Source organism: Sminthopsis crassicaudata, chromosome 2 (assembly GCF_048593235.1).
Source record: "Sminthopsis crassicaudata isolate SCR6 chromosome 2, ASM4859323v1, whole genome shotgun sequence".
Lineage (NCBI taxonomy): Eukaryota > Metazoa > Chordata > Mammalia > Dasyuromorphia > Dasyuridae > Sminthopsis > Sminthopsis crassicaudata.
The window spans coordinates 369,394,658-369,418,855 of NC_133618.1; the positions used below are offsets into that span (position 1 = coordinate 369,394,658).

The 24,198-nt window shown below is 38.8% G+C and overlaps 1 protein-coding gene across 3 annotated transcripts in view; it reads right to left on the reverse strand.

Moving 5' to 3' along the window:
* LOC141556654 (60 kDa lysophospholipase-like) overlaps positions 1 to 24,198 on the reverse strand; it is a 126,153-nt gene that overhangs the window by 84,056 nt on the left and 17,899 nt on the right. For all 3 annotated transcript variants that reach the window (XM_074291120.1, XM_074291118.1, XM_074291119.1), the window contains exons 3-6: positions 22,926 to 23,037; positions 16,595 to 16,720; positions 16,172 to 16,255; positions 14,069 to 14,195 (exon numbers count right to left, since the gene is read on the reverse strand). In XM_074291120.1, coding sequence (XP_074147221.1) covers positions 14,069 to 14,195; positions 16,172 to 16,255; positions 16,595 to 16,720; positions 22,926 to 23,037 — 449 coding nt within the window. The remainder of the gene's footprint in view (positions 1 to 14,068; positions 14,196 to 16,171; positions 16,256 to 16,594; positions 16,721 to 22,925; positions 23,038 to 24,198) is intronic.

Genomic DNA, 24,198 nt, shown 5'->3' on the forward strand with positions numbered 1-24,198 from the left:
CTCAAGGTCACCAAGCTCCCAGCCTGGTCCCCCAGCCCACCCCACCCACAGCATAGCGCAGCAAGGCCAAAATCACTCAGCTGATGTTCAACAGAGTACATCTCTTTTGGACTACGCTTGTTTGACCAAAGATACTGACTGTCAGGAATATAGGACAATCACACCATGCTTTCAGCCTCCCTTCAACTTCGTCTTCTCCCGACACACTTATCCAGTGACATCAGATTACAGTGAGCAGAGTGTGAAGGGCCAGAGAAATCATAGAAGAGCAGGGTTTTGAAAAGAGCAGGGAGTATGTAGAAGGGTATGAAGTCATATTTTATCTTATTTTAACATCATCTGATCACTTCCTCTTCCTTCTATCTGTCCCTTCCACAGTCACTGCCTTACAGTGATAGGTCCCAATACCGTGCTCCTCATTTATAAAATGAAAAGATTAGACTAAGTAACTGTTAAGACTCCTCTCTCTCTAGCATTTTAAATTATATAGTCTAAGTTTTCACTCATATCTGATGCTTTGTGCTCTGAATACTTTTGTTTAAAGGAAGGCAAGACAAGAGCAGCAAAATGGTGCTGTAGTACCAGGCCAGGAGTCATCTTCCTGAGTTCAAATCCAGCCTCAGCACTTATCAGCTGTGTGACCCTGGGCAAGTTAACTTTGCCTCAATTTCCTCATCTGTAAAATGAGCTAGACAAGGAAATAATAAATCATTCCAGTAACTTTGCTAAGAAAACCCCAAATGAGGTCACAAAAAGTTGGACATTATTGAACAGAAACAAAGACAACAAAGGAAATTTGATGTGTTAGGATTCGACTCTCTAGTCATCCTTCCAAACTGAAGGAAATACCTAAGCTCCACATATACTAAAAAAAAATGAAATTAATATTCAAAGAAAACTTGTGAGAGAAACAGGTCAAAGTAGAAGCAGAACAACCACTTCTCAGGTTTTACCAGATGACCCCAAGGTCCTTTCTCCCTCAAAAGGTATTGAATTTTCCAGTGAGCTCCTTGAAGGGAAGGAATAAGCCTTACATAGTCCCGTATTCTACGTAGAACCCAAAGCAATCTTTTAGGAATAAAACCACTAAACTCAGCGTCAGAAACCCTGGGTTCAAATCTTGGTTCCAGCACTTGCTAGTTATAGGACTATATCCAAATCACTTCTCCCTCTGTAAAATGAAGACCATGATAATAGCTAACATTTACAGAGAACTTTAAGTGTTCCAAAGTGCTTTTCAAACATCCTTGCATTTGATCCTCACAAGTGGGGACTAGTATCATTATCATCCCCATTTTACAGATGAAGGCTGAAGAAGATGAAGAAAGTTGTCTAGGAAACAAACAGACAAATAAATGAAGTTTAAAAAAGAAATTTGTCTAGGGCAATACAACCAAAGTGTCAGGGTCAGAACTAAAACTTGGATCTTTTTGACCCCAAATTCAGCTCTTAAATGCCAAGCCCATCACTGTCCAATAACAACACTTGAACTAACTACTTCACAGGGTTATTGGCAAAAAAGCACTTTGTAACTGTTAAAATGATATAAAAAATAGTTATTAGTGATTTATTATTGTTGTTATTAATCTTATTAATTATTAAGTTAGTTACTAATGACTTAGAAAACACTTTTGACTAGCCCAGTTCCGGCCCTCAAGAGATGGAATGTGACCTAGGTCCCTGCCTTTCTGACCATGTGCAATAAATGCCACTCAGGTGGCCTCAATTTAAGGAAACCCACAAACCTACAAGACGACAGGGGTCTTCAATCACACAACCTTAAAACAAAAAGGGGCCGCTAGGTGGTGCAGTGGATAGAGCACCAGCCCTGAATTCAGGAGGACCAGAGTTCAAATCTGACCTCAGACACTTAATACTTCCTAGCTGTGTGACCCTGGGCAAGTCACTTAATCTCAACTACCTCAGGAAAAAAACAAAAATAAAAATATAATATCATAACCTTATTACACAAAACATAGAATGTCAAAGCTAGAAGAGACAGACAGGAAAACCTGAGGCATAGTAAGGTGAGCTGACTTGCTCAATGTCACTCAATGTCACAGGCAGTTTACTGAGAGATCCCAGCACTAATCAAAGATTCCTAATCCCATTTTCCTATAGCTGCCTCTTAGCACATTATGGAAGGTAGTTCCATGCTCCTTTTATTTGTATTTTTTAATAAACTAAGTTTAATAAACTAAGGCTGTGAATTTATTGCAACTTCAAGGTCATGGGAAGTAGGGGTGACTGATTTGGGAGATAGGCAGGAAGATCTGGGTACAGTGTCTGTGAATATTAATGGCGCTTCCTCACAGCCCCCACCGTCCTGCCATCAATCAGACCCCATACAATGGAGGGGCCAGGATCATTCGAACAGGGGAATTCTGTCTCAGCTGGGAAACCAGATAAGGCAGCAAACGAGGGTCGATGTGCTATTGCCTTCCAGTTTTCCAAGAGTTATGGCTCCAAGGGGAAAATATTTACACAGAGACTTTAATTCTTGCCTACAAACAAGCCCCTAGCTTTTAATTAAATAGACTGATAGATAAACAGTGACTCAATCAGAACATCTCACACAAAGTCCTTCAATCCCCAGGGAAAGACAAGAGGAATGTTAGACTCAGGCAGCACCCAGGGCCTCCCTCTGCTGATTCCATCTATCTCAGAGTACCAGAAAAACCTTAAAAGATCCCTCAGAGATCTCTAGTCTATGCTTCCTCCCACTGCAAGAGTCCTCTGAATAAAATCTCTTTGCTTCAATACTTTCAGTGATGGAAAATTCACTACTTCATATGTAGCCATATGTCCAAAAATTTAGAGATTTGATTCCATTTTATTAAGTGCCTACTGTACACTGAACCTCGAACAGAGTCATCATTTTTCTCACACCATCACTCCTGGCCCATTCTAACTGTTAGGTTGCTATTTCTCCAGCATAACAGAAAAAGAAATGACACATTAAAAATGTCTTTTAAAGCGTTCTAATAATCGGATCCCTATCTATTGATTCAGCATTATCGTCAGAAACGGATGATCAGAAACAGTAAGGAGATCAGAAATTCTAACCTAAATCCAATGTCATAACTACAAGTATATTCAAGTGAAAAGGATCCAAGTCTTTTAGAAGATAATGAGTCAATAATTTAACAGCCCCCAAAATTAAGACAGTTTAAGACCCATCAATAGAAGTGCAGTTTTTAGCCCAAGAAGTGATGATTTATTTTTTTTTTATTTTGCTGAAGCAATTGGGTGACTTACCCAGGGTCACACAACTAGGAAGTGTTAAGTGTCTGAGGTCAAATTTGAACTCAGGTCCTCCTGACTTCAGGACTGGGACACCTAGCTGCTAAGGGAATATATAACATTTAGATGAGAGCTGCTGCCCTCATATAATTACCCTTCCCTGCATGGGTTGGGCTGGATGACCCCAGAGACCCCTTTCACCTTCAGGACCCCAATTTCTTTGTTCGAATGGTAAAAGGAGACTGCCTCTTTTTGAGTTCACACCAACTGGGCCAGGGGAAAAACCAGGCCAGTCTGAGAACTAAGGTAGAAGTGGAAGAGATTTTAAAATTCACTTCAGAGAAGTCAAAATGGATATGTCACTAGGATATTAACAAGAGTTGCTCTTTTCCCAAAAGTGCGTCCTTCTTTGGAATTTCCCTATTCCTGAGAATGGAGGTAGGGGCTGGGGGTGTAAGTAGGGGTAATCATTATCTTTTCAATCACCCAAGTTAGCAACCTCAGTGTTATCCTTACCCTTCACCCTCTCTTTTCTCCACTCACTGTTCTTATTTAAACCCATTTTGCCTCTCCTTTGGACTAATTTAGCAGTGGCTAAATTGAGCTCCAGCCTTCCGCTCCTCCATTCAGCTGCTAAGATGACCTCAATGATTGCCCATTATCTAAAGTATCGAATGCATATTCTTCTGACATGCAAAGCCCCTCACAATTTGGCTCCAATCTTCCTTTGTAGCCTCCTGACCAAACTGCCTTGCCACTCTTCACACATGACATTCCAGCTCCTATCTCTGTGGCTTTTCATTGACCATCCCCCAAGTCCAGAATGTCCCCTTCTATTCTATTTCTCAGAATCTCAAGCTTCCTTAAAATCTGAGCTCAGATACTTAGCAGCTCCATGAGCTTTCCCAATTCCTCTCTGGCTAGTCAGTCCCACCTCCACAATACTCCCAAGAACCTCAGCTAAATTAAAATGGAATTGGGAAACATTTTAACAAAATAAATAAAAAACACAATAAAATATACATAATATTAACATGTGCTTATCTAAATCAACATGCAACCTCCGGGGACCTTATATACTGCTTAATGGCTCCCATTTCTACTTGAATTTGACATCACTGACCTAAGGCACTAAAATCTTCCTTGGACAATCATACAGAGAACAAAATACTTTACTTGGAATAGGAAGATATGAATTCAAATTCTGCCTCAGCCACTTCTTAGCTGTTTAGATCCTAAGAAAGTCATACGGTCTTTCTGTTTCCTTATCTGTAAAATGAGGATAATAATAGCATCTACCTTCTAGGGTTATTGTGAAAACCAAATCAAATAACATATATGAAGTACTTTTGCCCCCTGAGGCAATCGGGGTTAAGTGACTTGCCCAGGGTCACACAGCTAGGAAGTTGTTAAGTATCTGGGACCAAATTTGAACTCAGGTCCTCCTGACTTCAGGGCTGGTGCTCTATCCACTGTGCCATCTAGCTGTCCCTCAACATTCATTCTTATAAAAGATTTTGAGTTTCAAATTTTTCTCTCTTTCTCCCTTCCCTCCCTTCTCCCCAAGACAACAAGCAATCTGATATAGATGATATGTGTACAATCAGATCTTCTGATTTTCAATTCCAAATTGTCTTTCTATTACACTAGGTTGCCTTTACACAGAAACACACCTCAATGACCATACCATACAATGCCATAATTCCTCTATTGTCATTCTTTTTCTTTTAATTTAAATTCTTAATAGAAGTTTATTTTTCCAAATACATGCAAAGATAGTTTTCAACATTCACCTTTGCAAAACCTTGTGTTCCAAATTTTTCTCTCTTTCTATCCTCTCCCTTTCTTCCCCAATTCAGCAAGTAATCTGCTAAAAGTTAGATGTGCATTTCTTTTTAAACATATCTCCCATATTTATCATGCTGTGCAAGAAAAAATCAGATCAAAAGAAGAAAAAACTACAAGAAAAATGCCTAGCAAACAAACAACAACAAAAGGTGAAAATACTATGCTTTGATCCATATTTAGTCTCCGTAGTTCTCTCTCTGGATGCAGATGGCACTTTCCTTCATTTGTCTATGAAGAGTTGGAATATGGAATCAGATTTAAGAATCTGAGAAAAGAGATGTCTCTGAGACAGAAGAATTAACAGTATCTTTTTTTCCTTAAGAAAAAAATTATCCTAGCACAGATAAAACCTTAAGAGAATTCCCAAAACTCTAAAAGATACTATTCAATTTGTATAGATTATATCCCAGAATATTCACATATGTGCTTTTCTGGCAATACTTTCTATTTTTAGTTTCTATGGGCTCATGAATGTTATGTATTCAAGTTGTAGTATGGATCACAGCATAGTATTTTCACTTTTTGTGGTTTAATTGCATTTTGTTTTCTTCCTCATTTGTTTTCCTTTTTGATCTGATTTTTCTTATGCATGTGTCTTGGATTACTTGCCATCTAGGGGAAGGAGAAAAAAATTTGGAATATAAAGTTTTGCAAGGGTGAATGTTGAAAACTATCTATGCATACATTTTGAAAATAAAAAGCTTTTTAAAAAAAACTATACAGTTGACTTTATAGGCTTTATCAGTTCTAAGAACAACAAATCACTTATAAGTCTCAATTCTAAAAAATAAAAATAAAAAAAAAAGCAAGTCTATTGGAATTGCCTTGAATCACCTCATTGTTGAAAAGAGGCAAGTCCATCACAGCCGATCATTACATAATCTTGTGGTCACTGTGTACAATGTTCTCTTTATTCTGCTCATTTCACTTCCTATCAGTTCATGTTAAATCTTTCCAGGCTTATCTGAAATCAGCCTACTCCTCATCTCTTACAAGCAAAAATATTCCATTACATGAATCTACCATAATTTATTCAGCCATTCCCAAACTGATGGGTGATAGCATTCTTAGAGAGAGAAAAACCAGGAGAGCACAAAGGTTATCATTGGGAGGACAATGTTCTCTTCTCATATGCAATCAATCTCTCAGCAACCTGAAGCAATCAGTTGGTTCTCCAAGAACCCATCAGCAGTAATCATCACTCTTTTCAATTTTTTAGTACATCAACATGAGTGGAAGAACCAAGAAAGTTAAGTGGCCCTAAGGATCACTTCAGTAAGTATTCTCCTCTGTCTTTTAGTTTTCCATTCTTTTTCCCTCTCTGTTTTACCTTATAATGCAAAGAGACAGTATATGTAGACAGCCAGCCTGGGAGTCAAGAAAACCTGGGTTCAAATGATGGCTCTAGCATGTACCACATAACCCCGGAAACCCCTCAATTCCTTAAGCAAATCTCTTAATCTCTTAAATTATAGATAAGAGAACAATCTGTTTTGATGGAAGAAGTCATCACACTGGAGTTCCTTTGTCAATGGAATAAACATCAGGAGAGCCAAAAAAATATAGTGACACAGAAAGTTGCTAGTTTCCTTTAGGCTGTCTGTTCAGTCAGGGAAATCCCCAGCAGCTGTGTCATCTAAGCAACAAGACATCTGGGTTTTCTTAAGGTGTCATGTGCAGTCAGGTGATGGGGTTTCTGTGATTGGTTAGTTTTATGACCTTGAGCTAGTCACAGTCAATTAATATATAAATATTTCCCTGGTGGCCAGTACTAGCAAGGTCTTGTGCTTGGTACAAAAGGAAATCACAGATGTAGAGACAGATAGGAGAGGATCTTCACTGAACTAGTGAGCAGGAATTCCAACCCAGGTCCTCTGACCCCAAACACAATTCTATTTTCACTGTTCTTCTACTTCTAAAGACCTATGATTTATCCTTCCATATCTCAATGGATGACAATTATCATGTAGTGGGAAAAACACTGGCTCCAATCAATGTCAAGTTCAAATTCTGCCTCGGATATTATCCTTTGCCTTGAGTCAAATTCCCTAGCCTCAGTTTCCTCATTGGTAAAATGGAGGACCTTTAAAGTATCCTATAGATTTATAATGAGTTTTTTTTTTTTATTAGTTGTTATTACCAAAAATGGCAACTAGGTAATACAATGGAGAGAGTGCTGGGATTGGAAGCAGTGAGGCTCCTTTTCCTGAGTATAATTCCAGCCTTAGGCACTTATTAGCTATGAGATCTTGGACAACCTTATTTGTCTCAGTTTCCTCATCTGTAAAACGAGCTGAAAAATAAAATGGCAAACCACTACAGTATCTTTACCAAGAAAACTCCAAATGAGGTCATAAAGATTTGGATAAAGCTGAAACAACTCAACAACAACAAAATCATTAAAAAAAAAAAATACTCTACTCTCTACTAATGAGACTCTTGGCACTTAATTTGAGGAAGGCTTGTATCTGGATGGATGAAATATAATCTACCACTGGGCCTACACTCAAAGTCTTTCCAGCCTGTCAGGGCTGTCAGGGTAAGAAATGAACCAATATTATAATTTTTTTCCAAGACTCTAGAATTCAAGAACATGAGAGAGGTGTCAAAATATGGGTCTGGCAACATTCCTGATTAGCCCAAACCAGATTAAAATAGAAATGGGAAATATTTAGCAAAATAAAGAAAAATGCAACAAAGCAGGAACCATACATTTTTTCCCTGAGGCAATTGGGGTTAAGTGACTTGCCTGTAAAGGGTTGAAATTCTGAGTAGGCCCACTGGAATCAGACAACCAAGCACTTAAGGCTAATTACCTACTGGACAATACTCTATTTAGCACATGTTTGGAAAATGGCCCTTCTCTCTATACCGTGCTGGCTCAATCTGTAGTGTATACAAATAATCGTAGAAGGGATTGGGGGTGGAGTAAAACAAGCCAGAGCCACTTTGGAAGAAAGAGAAGGAAGGTTGGTGGTGAGCCTCACCGAGGTTTGTCTGTCTCCTTTATTTCTCCCCCTAAAGACCAAAGACTTTTGCTTATCCTGCCTCGGGCTCTTCCTGAGGTCAACAGGGAGCTAACTCGGTCTTCACACTTGCCAAGATTACACAGCTAAGAGTCTGAGGCTAGACTTGAACGCAGGTCCTCCTGACTTCAAGGGCTGATGCTGTATCCATTGCACCCCAACAGTGCATTTTAAAACCAAGTCAACATATGATCTACAGGGATTTTAATTATGGGACAGTGGCCCCCATTTGTATTTAAGTTTGATACTGTTGTTAAAGTCCAAGCTTTCATCCCTTGTTTTACAAAGGGGAGAAACTGAGGTTATAAATGGGAAGTCATTTTCCTAATGTCATAGAGCAAGTCAGTGACAAAGTCAGAATCTAGAACTCAGGTCTCACCAGCTCCCAACTCCAAGTTCTTTCTGCCACACCATGTTGCCTCCCTTGCAATAACTCATTCACCCAATTATTCAATGATGTCTCGGCACTGCCTGATTTCTGCAGCCTGTTGGGACTTGGACAGGTGGAAGCTAGCACAGGGCTTATGATTCACACAGCAAACTCCCCCGCACTCTGCCAGTGGGCACTGGAGCCACCAGGAATTGCCACCCTACACACAAGATAAGAAGGTGACTCATTTTTCCACAGGGTAACTGAGGCTGGGAAGTGCCTTCTTCTCACCTTGGCTTTCTTGAGTTTTCATGGGATAAGGGCAGGCAAAGACATAAAGAGGACACTATCCATTCAATGTTCTCCAAGCTATTTTTTTAGCTCATCCACCATTCCCCCTAGAGGGAAGATCGGTAAGGTTATTTCTCTCTTCTGTAAAAGGAAGGGGTTGGATAGATGAACTCTAAATTTCCTTCCAACTTCATTTCCTATAAACTGTGCTACATATTGTCTGTGTGACCTTTGGCAAATTTCTTCTCTTTTAAAACAGGGCCTTCATTTTCCCCCTCTTGAAGATAAAAGATTTAGAGTGGATAAGTTGACATAGCTTTCTTATCCATATGTAGATTGTTCTTGACAACAATTTTACAGAATGTTAAGACTTTGAGTCAAAAGTCTCATGTATTTCACTTTTCACTTCTGTAAAATTAGCAACTTTTGGAATAGATGGTCTGTAAAGTCCACTAAGATTCTCACTGATAATACAGGAATGAGCACCTGAGCGTTGTGGGGGAAAAGGTCTTTGTAAATCTTTCAGTGAGTTGCTACTATCTTATCAGTATAATGAAACATGTGTAAAAGAACCAGAGGGGTGCTGATGATCTAACAGCTCTGCTAACCTGAGAGCTGTTCCGTCATCCAGGAAATATTCAAAGCATTGGAGAAAAATATGCAATGCATGGAGCAGATCTTCTGGAAGGTTGGGGGAAGGCTTAGGAAAATTATCCACTAGAGAGAATGCAAATCAGTCAGTCTTGGGTGGATCTGCACAGAGATCTGCATCAAAGAATGAATAGGTACCCACACCACTGATCAGAATCATGGATCCCCTGAAGAATTGTTATAATTCTTAATATTACTGTGATTATGATTTTCCTGGATTATTCCATGCCAAACTACAACTACTTGGTGACACAGTATTCCCACTGGGGATTTGGATTCTACCCAGAGTCCCTCAACTCTGATAGGTTAACTTTTGTCTTATCACTCCTAAATCCAATCTTCTATTTCTGACTTCCCTTTATGTATTGTCTTCCCCCATTAGAATGCAAACTTCTTAAAGTCAAAGACTACCTTATTTACTTCTAATTGTATCCTTACCATTATTAAGAGATAGATAAGTATGGAGCCTATAACTCTAGGTACTTACTATCTATATGATTCTAGGCAATTCAGCCTCTTTCAGCCTCAGTTTCTTCATCTGTAAAATAGAAATAATGTGTTCTACCTCCTGGGATTATTGAAAGGATTGAATGAGATAAATACTATGTAAACACTAGTCAATATTCTCTATCTATCCATCCCTTACCCATTATTGTAATCCCATTCCCTACACTCAATGGGGAGTCAGGAAACCTGATTCTTGTCAATTCTGGCACTAAGTCACCTTACCCATCTCTTCATTCATTCATTCAATTCCAGTGGTCTTGCTACTACACTAGACTGAGAGTTCACCAGACACAGAAATGACTCATCTCTAGGACTCTTTGGATGCCTATCCCTAAAGGAGGACAAAGAAAGCACATAAGCACACCTAGGAAGGTTCACTCCTAGGGTTCTTGACTCTTGGATTCATTTGTTAAATAAGTATTGATATTATGCTAGGCACTGGAGATAAAAATATAAATATGAGATAATCCCTACCCTTCCATCCTATGGAAGGAAACAATGGGTACACAGAAAAGCAAATTTAAAATGCATGCAAAGTAATTTCAGGAGGAGGGGGAGGAAGGGTACTTGCAACTGAGGAAATTGGGATGGACTTTACATAGAAGGTACAACTAAGATGAGTCTCCAGGGAACCTTGGGATTACACCCAAAGACAGAGGGGAGAAGGGAATGAATTCCAATCATGGGGAATAGTCTATTAAAAATATAGGAACCAGAGATAGGATGTCCTGTTTAGAGAAGAAAAATAGGCTGGTTTCGCTGGAAGTAGAGTTTCTGAAAGGAAAATTTATTGATTAGAGCTATATTGGGAAGGACTTCAGAGGCCAAGTGAAGGAATCTATATTATAACCTGGAGGCAATGAGGGAGGGGAAAGCCATTAGAACTTCTCAAGCCTCAATTTCTCCCTCTACAAATTGATCAGGGTTCAATGAGCTTGACAAGGAGCTTTCCATTTCTAAATTCCATACTCCATCTTCTACCTCATCTCATGATCCTTTTGATGATCTCCTGCCATCCTCACTGTGTGTCACTTAACTGTATAGAGCTTTAGAATTTTGAAAGGCTTTCCAAATGCATCTGTTTATTCTCATTGTTCCTAGAAGGTCACAGCTAGAAGAACCCTGAAATAACATTTTCAGATGCTCAGAGTTCATTTGGTAGACATGTCAGCTACCTGAGGGTAAAGCCTAGGTCTGCCCTCCGTTGTCTCCAGCCCCCTCTGGACTGGGAACACCCCAAGTTCAAGGAATGTTTGATGCAGTGAAAAGAATGCTCAACAAATCACTGAGATAGAGATGGAACTAAGGAAAAGGGAAAGTCAATAGTTGTCTAGGGAGCAAGGTTGGGGGGAGGGTGGCTCAGACTTTGGTGGTGTAACTTTTTATAAACAAATATTCTGCACATAGCAATAGGAAATCATCTTTCCAATTTAAGCCTGAAAACAGAAAAAGATTTAGAACTAAAAAGACAGTTCATTAACCCAGGCAAATTACTCTGTTAAAAGGCAAAACTGTATTTGTATTGTCACTGAGTTTGGGTAGGAAGAGAAAGTGTTGTAATTTTCAAACCTTCCTGAGGAATACAAATGTATTTTCAACATTCACATTCATTTTCTTGGCAAAGATATTAGAGCAGTTTGGATATTTCCCTCCCAGTTCATTTTACAGATAAGGAAACTGAGGTAAACAAGGTTTAGTGACTTCCCCAGAGTTACACAGCTGCTAAGTGCCCAAGACTAGATTTGGCACTACCTATCATCCCTAAAGAAGATGAATTAGTTAATTGAAAAGCTGCAAAGCTCTTAGCAGAGTGCTAGGTATATTGTAAGTGATTAATAAATTCTTCCTCCCTTTGCTTCCCTCTTCACCTCCCAGTCTATGCAACAAAGTCACCTCCAAGTTTGCTTTTCATATAAGCCATACAAATCATCAGAGAACCAAAGGGTCTCTCAAACTGGTCTGGAAAGGGGAGGCTAGAGATCCCTAGCCAAATGGGTGGACTATGGGAGGGCACTGTTCAGGCCAGGTCAGAGAAGAATCCATCCAGACAGACCATAAAGAAGAATACCTTCCTTGTCCACAGAAGCATCAGACAAACCACCACCTTCCCATGTCCACAGCTGGGGCTGAGTATGAGGACCAAAGCAAAAAAAAAACAAAAAACAAAAAAAACCAAAAACCCACACACATATCTGGTTCCAGACCTCAAGGATCTAGAAACCCAGCAACTCAAGGAATAAATATGGTGTAGAAAAAAGAGCTTGGAATTGAAAGTCAGGAGATCTAGACTTTCTAGTCCTGGCTCTACCCCTGGCCCATTAGATGAGTCATTTCTAGGCCTGTTTTTCTGCCTATAAAATAATAAAGGATCCCGAAAATTCTTATGCTAAAACTTCTAAGACAGGCTAGTCTAAAAATTCTTAATCTGAGGATTGGGAGCTTGTTTTTAAAATATAGTTAATTGTATTTCATAAAATTTATTTCCTTTGTAATCCTATTCATTTTGTCTCATGAATTCAAAAACATTGTACTGAGAAGGGTCCAAGTGCGTCAGCAGACTGCCACATGGATCCAAGACATACTAAAGGCTAAGAATCCCTGATCTAATGCAATCTTCTTTTTCTGATGGGTAAACTAAGGGACACTGAGAGAAAGGAACTTGTCTAGAACCCTTCTGCTTCTCTGGAGTCTGTGACTCAGGGATTTGATGAAGTATATCAAATACAAAAAATAAGCAATGATCATTAGGTTGTTCAAAAATGAAGGAAACAGGCAAAAAAGCAAGACAATCAGAGCTGTGAAGAGGTGAAGAAGGGGCCCCAAAACTCTAAAACTGCTTGAAGGAGATTTTTCTCCCTTCTTCATTAGGAAAGAAATAATCACTTATTAAGCATTTATTATGTACCAGGAATTGTGCACTTTACAAATATTATCTTTTTCTCTCATTTCCTCACAAAAATCATAAGAGGCAGATGCTATTATTATCCCTATTTTAAGGATTACAGTCAAACAGTAGATAAAAATGACCTGCCCAGGATCACATGGCTACTAAATGTCTAAGGTCACATTTTTGAACTCAGTTCTTCCTGACCCTAGGCCTAGAGCTCTATACACCTACTTGCTAGATTAGACTAGTGACTCAAGGGCTGCTCAAACTTTATTTAAAAAAAAAATTTAACTTCCATCCAGAGGGCAGAAGGAGGAACAATGGCAAGGAGTGGGGGATCTGGGGAGGATATGCAGAGTCAGGTTTCAGTTCTATTGTGAGGTAAAATTTCTGAACAATAATATCCCACATTTCTATAGTTCTTTAACATTAAAATGGTTTCCTAGATAGAACAATTCTCACTTTAAAAGTGGAAAACGAAAATGCAAATAAATTGATTTGCACAGGGTCACACAGCTACTCAAACTTGGAGTTGAGAATCAATCATAATACCAGATCTAGTGCTCATTACTTGGAACCATCCATCTAATGATTCTTAACTAACATGTCTGTCCAGAAGTAGAATGGGCTGCCTCAGTTAGTAGCAAGTTCCCTGTTATAAATGTTGGATGACCATTAGTTGAAGCAGAATAAAAGGAATTTCTGCCCAAATTTCCTCCCTCATATAAGATTCTGAAATTCATTGATTCATTCCAAACAAATCTCTGAATTCTCCAAATACAAAAGGAAACTGCTCCTAAGGCACATCCAACCTGGATTCAGACTTTGATGTGATAAATAGTATTTCCTCTTCTTCATCTGTCTTCTCAAGGAAGATTCTCAAAGAGGGAGTGACTGCTCCCTCCAAGTCTGTTTCTGGTTATAAGAGAAAGTTGATTTATATAGGCAGCATGGCGCAGGAGAAGAGATATTGAATATGAAGCTAGAAGACCCGGTTTTGATTGAGCTCCCACTTAAAGTCTTTGTGTCTTATGACAAGTAATTGCAACCTCTGGACCTGTTTCCTGAGAGAAATGGACTACATGAGCTCTAAGATCATTTCCAGTTCTATAATCCTATGAAAAGACCCAGGCTCTTCTTTTCCTTGTCCAAAGGATGAATGGGAGACTAAGACTTCTCATCAGTCCCTGGGCATGGGAACTGTGGGCGAGGCCACAGCTTTTCTTCCCTATGCTACTTTCTCACCTGTAATATCAGCACCAACATTGGCAAGTGGAGGCAGGTTGGGTGAGCAGAAGGCTGCAAACCGTTGAGAATCCACCTTTGTTACCCGGTTCCCCCGGTAGAGCTGGTTTTGAAAGAAGAGGCAGACCTGTAGGAGAAACAAGAGCTCAATGCAGACTCAGCAGGTGCAGGGGGAGGGAGGAGAGGGAGCAAGATGAATTAGTGGGACCCAGGGGGCCAAGCCCCTGCTGATCCCCACCAAACCAGATCCTCTGACTGTGAAAGAACAGGGGAAATGGAATAAGGGAAAGGCAAATTTCTTTCCTGAAGAAGAACAGTGATACAATCATGAAAACAGTCTGGATCTAGGGGTTTGCATTCTACCATTAAAACTCAGAGTTAGTCTGATAATAAAAGAAGGGAAAAGGTTGTGGAAGAGACAAGGTATGGGCAAAAAAAAAAAACAGATAAACTCCTCGATGCCCATCAATTGAGAAATGATTGAACAAGTTATAGGACATGATTGTGATGGAATACTATAAAACAGGATGCTTCCAGGAAAACCTGGAAAGACTTAAGTGAAATGATGCAAAATGATTCCTAACAATCATGTCTGTCCAGAACTAGAATGGACTTCCACAGTTAGTAGCAAGTTTCCCATTACTTGGGGTTGGATGAAAAGAGCAGAACCAAGGAAAACATTGTTCACAGTAATAGCAATATTGTATGATGATCAGCTATGAATGACTTAACTATTATCACCAATACAATGATCTAAGACAATTTTGGACTCATGATGAAAAATGTTATCCATCTCCAGAGAAAAAACTGATGGAGTCTAAAGACAGATTGAAGCATATTTTTTCAACTGTATTATTTGAGGGGTGGGGGAGGAGTTTGTTCATGTTTACTTTTGCAATATGGCTAATATAAATATTTTGCATGAATTCTAATAGACTTGGGATGGAAAATGTCATCCACATCCAGAGAGAACTATAAAGAATGAATGTGGCTCAAAGGATAGTATTTTCACCTTTTTTTTGTTTGTTTTTTTTTCTTTTGGTCTGATTTTTCTTGCACACCATGACAAATATGGAAATATGTTTAAAAGGATTGAACATATTTAACCTATATCAGATTGCTTCTTGTCTTGGGAAGGGGAGAGGTAATGGAGAGAAGCAGAAAAATTTGGAACGTAAAGTCGTACAAAAATAAATATTGAAAATTATCTTTACATGTATTTGGAAAAATAAACTCTTATTGATAAATATTTTGCATGACTGCCTATGTAGAATCTATATCAAATCATTTGCCTTCTCAAGGAAGTGGGAAAGAATGGAAGAAGAATTTTGAACTCAAAATTTATAAAAACTAATGTTAAAAATCTTTGTTTACATGTAATTGAGAAATTAAACAAAATAAAAATTAAATGTTTAAGAAAAAAAAAAGACAGCCCCTCAACAGCACTTTGGTACATCTCCTCATTTTATAGATAATCTTCAGAGCTGAAAGGGACCTTAGAAATAGTCTAATTGTCCAATCTTCTTATTTTACAGAGGAAGAAACTGAAGCCAGAGAGATTAAGTAATTATTCCAGGATTACATAGGTAAGTTTCTGAGCTAGACCCTGAATCTATGCCTTTCAATTCCATATCCCACTCTTTCTTTTGCACCCACTGCTCAATTCTGAGAGCAGGATTGTCCTCTACTGCATTGGATTATGTGAATTACTTTATTAAAAGATATTAGAGTGAAGGGAGGAATTGCAAGAAGGAATCTACTGGGAAGAAAATCATTTGTTGTTCACTAATAGGGTCTGCTTGTGATAATATGTGATAATAATGGACAATTCATTCCCTTCCGTGGATCTCAGTTTTTATGTCTATAAAACAATATATTGAGGGGACTTCAGAGTTATATAGCTTAACAGGAAACTTTGCAAAAGAAGTTTTATTTTTTAAATCTAGGTCTTCTTGGTCTTCTTTATTCTAATATATGATCCTATATATACTTGATGCCTCAATGATTCAAATAATACCAGGTAGGAAAAAAGTCCTTTTGATGTGATTCCTTTCACAGGTGCAAGCAAATTCCCAACATAGTCAAGTGAAAAGAAGTTGATACCTCTGGAATCACATACTGTCCAGCCATGAGCAAGCCACCGAGCAGATTCTCCCGGCCATCATTCCAAAGAGTATGGATGGGGACCTAGAGAAGGAAATGGAGATAAGGTAAAGAATGGCATCCCTTCTTTTCCTCATTCATATAATGGACATTGCCCTATTCCCACCTCAGTTATCATTCTCTGTGGTTGCTCCCTTTCAGAACCACCCTTAGTCACTTCCCAGGTCATTGTAGAAAAGTTAGATAGGAGGGCCTGGTGAGTATCCCTAAAATGGGATGCTGGAGGTGCCGGGATGAGATCCTCACTCAAGGCAGTGGAAGGAGTAAGATTTTATACTAGGTCCAGGCCAGGCAAAAATAGCTAATGTAGCCTTTTCCCTCCCTTGCTCCCCTCTGTCTCAGTCAGTATCTGGGGCAAGTTACCTGAGCACCCGTGAGGATGACAGTTTTCTGAAGGTTTCCTAAAATAAAAGAGAGCATGGAGGAAGCAAAGGCCATGGTGTCTGTGCCGTGGATGATTACAAAGCCAAAATACTGCTCATAATTCCTCTGGTGGAAAAACAGGAGAAAAGGAAAAAGGTAACTTCAATCAAAAAAACCCCAAAACATGGCAAAGCCAAACCATCTACAAATCACCACCCATAGTTAGTGACCTCTGAAGTCACTGTCCTTCCTTCCCCACCCTCACCCCTCACCTAACATGGCTATTCCCTACAATCATTATCTTTAGGATGCTTGGTTCTCCTAGCCATCTTTCCTTCTGATAAATTCTCAGGATCACCCATTCCTCATTCACTCCAGGAATAACAGAGTCCTACCTTACCACCAACCACTATTCCTGCCTCTAGCTTAGCTACTGAAGCCATCATCTGGGGAGCAGCCTCTGTGGAGATGGGACCTGGCAACTTTTTCTGGAAGTGAAGCAGCACTTAATTATTAGGCTACCACAAAGACCCGACTCAGAAAGGACAATTCTTACCACCATAGTCCTTGACATTATCAAGTGGCTCAACATCAGAAATGGATATGGTTTTATTAGTGGAATGATACAACCACTGTCCCTAAGGAAAATGGGATTCTTTCCATTTGATTTGCAGCTATAATTTCTTCTAAGTGTTGTCATGCCTTATTAGAATGTAACTTACTTGAACAATTTGGAACTTTACCCAAAGAGCTATAAAACTGGGCATATCCTTTGATCCAGCAATATTACTATGAGATCTGTATTCCAAATAGATCCCCCTTAAAAGGGAAAATGACCTATTTGTAAGAAAAAATATTTATAGCAGCTCCTTTTGTGGTGGCAAAGAATTGGAAATTGAGGAGATGCCCATCCATTAGAGAATAGCTGAATTATGGTATATGAGTGTGATGGAATACTATTGTGCTAAAAAAATGACGAGCAAGATGAAATTCAGAAAAATCTGAAGAGACTTAATGAATTAATGCAAAGTGAAGTGAGTAGAACCAGGAGAACATCATACATAGCCATACTGCATAATGATCAACTGTGAATGACTTAGCTATTCTCAGCAACATAATGATCCAAGACAATTTAAAAGAATTCATGATGAAAAGTGCTATACATCTCTAGATAAAGAAATGATAGAGTCTGAATGCAAATCAAAGCATGCTATTACTCACTTTTTAAATTTTTCTCTAGGATTTATTTTTGGTCTGTATTTTCTTTCACAACATGACTAATATGGAAATATATTTTGCATGATTGCACATCTATAGCTTACATCAAATTGCTTACTGTCTGAGGGAGTGGGGAGAGGAATGAGGAAGGGAATTTGGAGATCAAAAAAAATTTTTAAATGAATGTCACAAGTTATTTTTACATATAATTGGGAAAAATAAATTATTTTTAAAAATGACATAACCTTCCTGTGAATAAGAACTGCTCTGTTTTTCTGCATATCAAGTACTTTAGAAATGCTTTTTCATTCATTCATTGCAAGACTACTCTCTCCCCATCACTACTCCCCATAGACATCCTTCCTGTAGTCATTTCTCGACCATCACTGTTATCACAGGTCACAGCTTGGAGGGATCTCTGAGGTAACACAGCTCAAACCTGAAGAATGAGCATCCCCTTCTCCCCTGCTTCCAAGGATAAGAAGCTCCCTATCTCCTAAGGAAGCCCATCTCACTTTATAGCAGCATTGGCTATAAATGCTATAATTGGCAACCTTTCCTTATACAACCGAGTCAAATCCCATGGATTCTCACAGTCTTTCACAATCACAGTTTTCAAACCTCCTCCCTCTGCCCCCCCCCAAATTGTAGTTACTGTTCACTGACACTAATGGCTATTTTTGAAATTTAATTTAAGAGGAAACCTCAAAACTGGTTGTCAGAGAAGAATTCAAGAGACTGACCTTATCCTGCAAAAAACTAATCTAGTTTTAACATTTAATAGAGATTGTTTTCTTTATGACTGACAAAAATCTCCTTTTCTGGAGGTATTTACACTGCATTCCCATATCCTTATCTCATATCTCCTTATCTTCTGTCTCTAACTAGAATACCCTCTGCTCCTTCGCACCATCATATACACAGTCTATAGGACCCACTCCACAGAGAATCCTCTGTCCACCCCAGCCTACATAGTCATATTTCAGTCACTGCTCTGTGACATCTTTGGGTTTGCTCCTTTAATTTTTCACACCTGTTACCTCCCCACCTTGCTCCCTAAAGGAAGGGACTGAACTTTCTTGTCTTGTACTTCCTAACACAGAACTAGAACTCATGAAAAAATATAGTCAGTAAATGATTATTGAATAGATTAGTGAATTGATAAACACAAACAATTTCATCAATATGATTGATCGTACCAGTAGACAGAGACACATGTTAAGTGTGAAAAGATCTTAGAACACAGAAGATAGAATGTCAGTCCCAGAAATGACCTTAGAACATAAAACACATCATTGCTGGAAGTGTGCTCTTAGAACCTAGAACCCAGTACGCTGTATCTGGAAGACAGTCGAAAAGCAATCTCATTCATTTCCCTCATTTTATAGAAAACAGAAAATGAGATTAAGAAAATTGCCCACAATCACAAGGACATGATCTTCCCACCATTCTGAGAATCCAAGTTAAGAATCCAAGTGAGAGTTTCAGAGACTTTGTGTCACTAGAAAATTCCAGTTCTCCCCCAGGAAAAAAAGGCAGCCTTCCTAGTCTTGGGTATATAGAGCTAAGAGGGGTACTGACACTGGGGATGACAGTCAGGAACCAAAGGGATCGTGAAAGCCAAGGGTAGTAGGCAGAATAAAAAAATCTTGTACTCAAGTACAAAAAACCCAAATTCCGTGATTCTGAGCAAGAACTAGAGGTCTGTGTAGGACATGAGGGGAAGGAGCTAGAATAGCAAAGGGGAGGATATTAATTGGCTGTGAATGGACTGACTGGGCTAAGAAAGCTGGTCAGTACAGAGAGCTCTGTTCTGGCTGCTGAGGCCTCCCTGTCTAATAATATTTCCTCGAAATCTATTTACTTGTAGAGCCTTGCCTGCTGGCAGTCCCTAAGATGCAGCTAACCTGTACGGCAGCAGTGACAGACTGGGAAAGACACAGATGGCAAAAGCCCAGGGAGTATAAGAGAAGGGAGAGTGGCACCCTCTTGTGGCGATGAATTGGATGAAAGCAGCAGTTTGCTGAGAGATTTTCCCAGACATGAGATTTGCAAAAGAAAAAAGAAAAAAAAAAAAAAAATTTGCAACTCCCAGAATCTTAGGAGTTGGAAGAAGCCTCAGGTCATCCAATACAGCTCATAACTAGGAAAAAAAATCCATCCTTACACATAGCTGACAAGTGGTCATCCTACTTTCATTTAATCTTATCCCATGACTTCTCAAGTCACCCCGTTAATTATGGACCAACCCAAGAAATTTCTCCTAACATCAAGGTAAAAACTTGTCTCCCTGTATCCTTCCTCCTGCTACTCTGTTTGGTCCTCTGAAGCGGAGAAACACAAACGTCTCACACTTAAATATTTGAAGATGTCTGACTGTTGTATAAGCAAAGGTTGCTAAGCTGCTCCCAAAAAGATACATAGTATCTGTGATTTCCTACTTCTCTTTGCCAGGTAAAAGTTCCCCATTTCTTTCAGCTAATACCCCCTCCCATGGCATGGTCTCCGGTCCCCCCCCCACATTCTGGCCAGATTCCCAGCTAAAAGGGACTGCAGTGTCATCTAGTATCACAGAAACTCAGAGGTGAATGGCTCCTCAGAGGCCAGCTGATCCAACACTCCCATTTTACAGATTTGGAAACTGAGTCTCATAAATGGTCAAAGGATATGAACAGACAATTCTCAGATGATGAAATTGAAACTATTTCCACTCACATGAAAGAGTGCTCCAAATCACTATTGATCAGAGAAATGCAAATTAAGACAACTCTGAGATACCACTATACATCTGTCAGATTGGCTAAGATGACAGGAACAAATAATGATGAATGTTGGAGGGGATGTGGAAAAACTGGGACACTGATACATTGTTGGTGGAGTTGTGAAAGAATCCAGCCATTCTGGAGAGCAATTTGGAACTATGCCCAAAACGTTATCAAACTGTACATACCCTTTGATCCAGAATTGCTGCTATTGGGCTTATATCCCAAAGAAATACTGAGGAGGGGAAAGGGACTTGTATGTGCCAAAATGTTTGTGGCAGCTCTTTTTGTTGTAGCTAGAAATTGGAAGATGAATGGATGTCCATCAATTGGAGAATGGTTGGGTAAATTATGATATATGAAGGTTATGGAATATTATTGTTCTGTAAGAAATGACCAGCAGGAGGAATACAGAAAGGTTTGGAGAGACTTACATGAACTGATGCTGAGTGAAATGAGCAGAACCAGAAGATCGCTGTACACTTCAACAACAATACTGTATGAGGATGTATTCTGATGGAAGTGGATATCTTCAACATAAAGAAGATCCAACTCACTTCCAGTTGATCAATGATGGACAGAAACAACTACACCCAGAGAAGGAACACTGGGAAGCGAATGTAAATTGTTAGCACTACTGTCTATCTACCCAGGTTACTTATACCTTCGGAATCTAATACTTAATGTGCAACAAGAAAATTGGATTTACACACATATATTGTATCTAGGTTATACTGTAACACATGTATAATGTATGGGATTGCCTGTCATCTAGGGGAGGGAGTAGAGGAAGAGAGGGGAAAATTTGGAAAAATGAATACAAGGGATAATGTTATAAAAAAATTATTCATGCATATATACTGTCAAAAAATTTTATAATTATAAAATTTTAAAATAATAATAAAATTTAAAAAAAAAAGGAAACTGAGTCTCAGAGAGGGTAGTAGAAATAGTAGAACCATGATTTGAATCCGGGTTCATCAACTATATATTTATGACCAACATAAAAGCTCCTTCTTCTACCAAAATATATAAATCACCTGAATTCTATTCAGTAAGCTGAGCAAGGGACTAGTATAAATAACTAGCACAGGAAGAAATCATGTCTCAAAGTAACTTCTTCAATACAAACCAAACAAAGCTTGTACCCAGAAACTTGCACAGATGCTATGATCAACAAATGTCTGTAGAGTGGTGGGATTTTGCATCAACTACCTCATTTAGACCTCATTAATCTGTGAGGAAGGGAATGCAAAGATTATTGTCCTCATTTTACAGATGGTGAAACAAAGGATGTAACTAGTCCAGGATTTGAAGCCAAATCTTGTATTTTTCAAAACCTGCTCTTTCAACTTTGCCACATTACCTCACCCATGGGTTAGCTTTATAGTTGGTGCATAAAAAATGCAATGGAGCTTTGAAGTCAGAATTGTTGATTAGTTTCTTTTCCCTGGATGCAGAGTGCCAACTCAATCCCAAATCTGAAAACCCAGCTCATAAATGTGTGTCCTTGCTCACAGGAGGGACCACATAAGGATACCTGGATAATGGGATATAGATATAGATATATATATATAGATATATATATATATATATATACACACACACACAGTCCATATACTACTGATGGGAAATAAATGTCTCTTTCTCCTGAATTTTAGCTCTCATTTCAACCACTTTCAATGTCTGACCCTTAACAAATCATCTCCTCTCTCAACTCTATATTGTTTTTTCAACTTCCCAGGGCTCAGTGAGATACTCTTTAAAAAGTGTTCAGTGTCTGTCAGGTGATTGTACTTGTTACTATGATGAATAGACATGTTAACCTATAAGGAAGTTTCCAGAAGAAGATTCCAGGGATCTGTCTTTGGCCTTGTGCTCTGCAATATTTTTATCAACAATTTGGACAAAGTCACAAATGACGTGCCAATTGTGTCTTGGGTTCAAGAAACCAACTGTGCAAGCAGAAGCAGTGATACTGGTGCATGTGAAAAATATCTGGTGGATTTTACGGACTTCATCAACCATAATATAATGTGGCAGGGGGAAAAGACTAATTTATATCGAGTATAAGCTATCTGAATGGAAATAGAATGAAGGTAGTGGAAGTCCCACAGGCAGAGAGGACAGAAGAGTTGCTCAAAGGTGAAAGGAACAGCCTTGGGACATCAGACCAATTCTATTGAATTTAGAGTGAAAAGAACCTGACACATAATCTTCCTCCGTTTTACAGATGAAGAAATGGGGGGGAGGGGGGGAAATGGCTTGCTTAAGTTGCAAATATGAGAGTTGGTATCAATCCATCATCTTCTGATTCCAAATTCAGGAGTTTTTCCATTATGCCATTTTACCTCAATGTCCTTTGCAATTCTAATCCACTCGTTAATTGTCATGTCACTGGAGTCAAAAAGTGGGTCATATTCCAGGATGGTATATATAATCCGCTGGTTATGGTTGGTGAGGCTATAGAAAGGAAAGTAACTGAGTTAAGTAAAAGTCAACTCCTGAAGAAACTTCTGGGATTAATTCCACCTCCCTCTTTTTATTATCTTCTCTCCCCATACCTATACACTACAATTACTATCATATAAGCTAACATGTATATGGGGAGGGGGGTAGTTTTATTTATGTCTTTTAACTTACACACCTTAATCATTGGCTAACATTTGCTAATACAAACCTGCTTGTGCGCGCACACACACACACACACACACACACACACACACACACACACAATTCATATCCCCTTTCTCTTTCCATCCCCCTGGTAACAAAGTTAAGGAAAATCAACTGACACAGTAACCATATCTAACAAACACAATAATTTTGTTTGATCTCTGGATATTCATTCCCTTTCCTTCTCCTGATTTGTTTCTGTATCTATAAAAGGGTTTATTTATACTAAGTGTTCTCTGATCTTTCACAGTTCTAATATGTGATCTATAAGTATTTGACCTTCAAGATGAAACTTAATGTAGAGAAAAAGCTCAGAATTGACAATCAAGGAGACTAGGACTAGGTCCTCTTAATTAGTTTCTATGCAATTTTAAGCAAGTATCTCAAGGCTCAATTTCCTCATTTCCTAAATAAGAAGATTAGCCTGGATAATCTTTAGGAGGTAGATGGATCTCATCCAGTTTTAAATATATGATCCTTTGTTCTAGAGCAAGCAAAAAACTTAGAGATCATGGTAGAGTGGGAAAAACAGCTAGGTGACACAGTGTTTACTATGAGCCCTGGACATGTAATCAGGAAAACTTAAGTTCAAATTGTGCCTCAAAAATGAGCTGTGTGATCCTGGCCAAGATATTTTAACTTCTGTCTGCCTCAGTTTTTTGTTTTTGTTTTTGTTTTTTTTCATCTCGAAAATGGGAATAATAACAGCACCTACCTCCAGAGGTTGTTTTGAGGATAAAGTGAGATATTTGTAAAGTGCTTTGCAAACCTGTTAATGCTAGACATTATTTTTAAAAGAGTCACTCTGGACTCAGGAATGGGTTCAAATCCTATTTATGACAATACCTGTATTATTTTGGACTTTAATCTGTTTGGGTCTCAGTGTCCTCTGTAAAAATGGGATGAGGGGGTGTTGAAATGGATAGCCTCTGAGACCTGTTGCAGCTC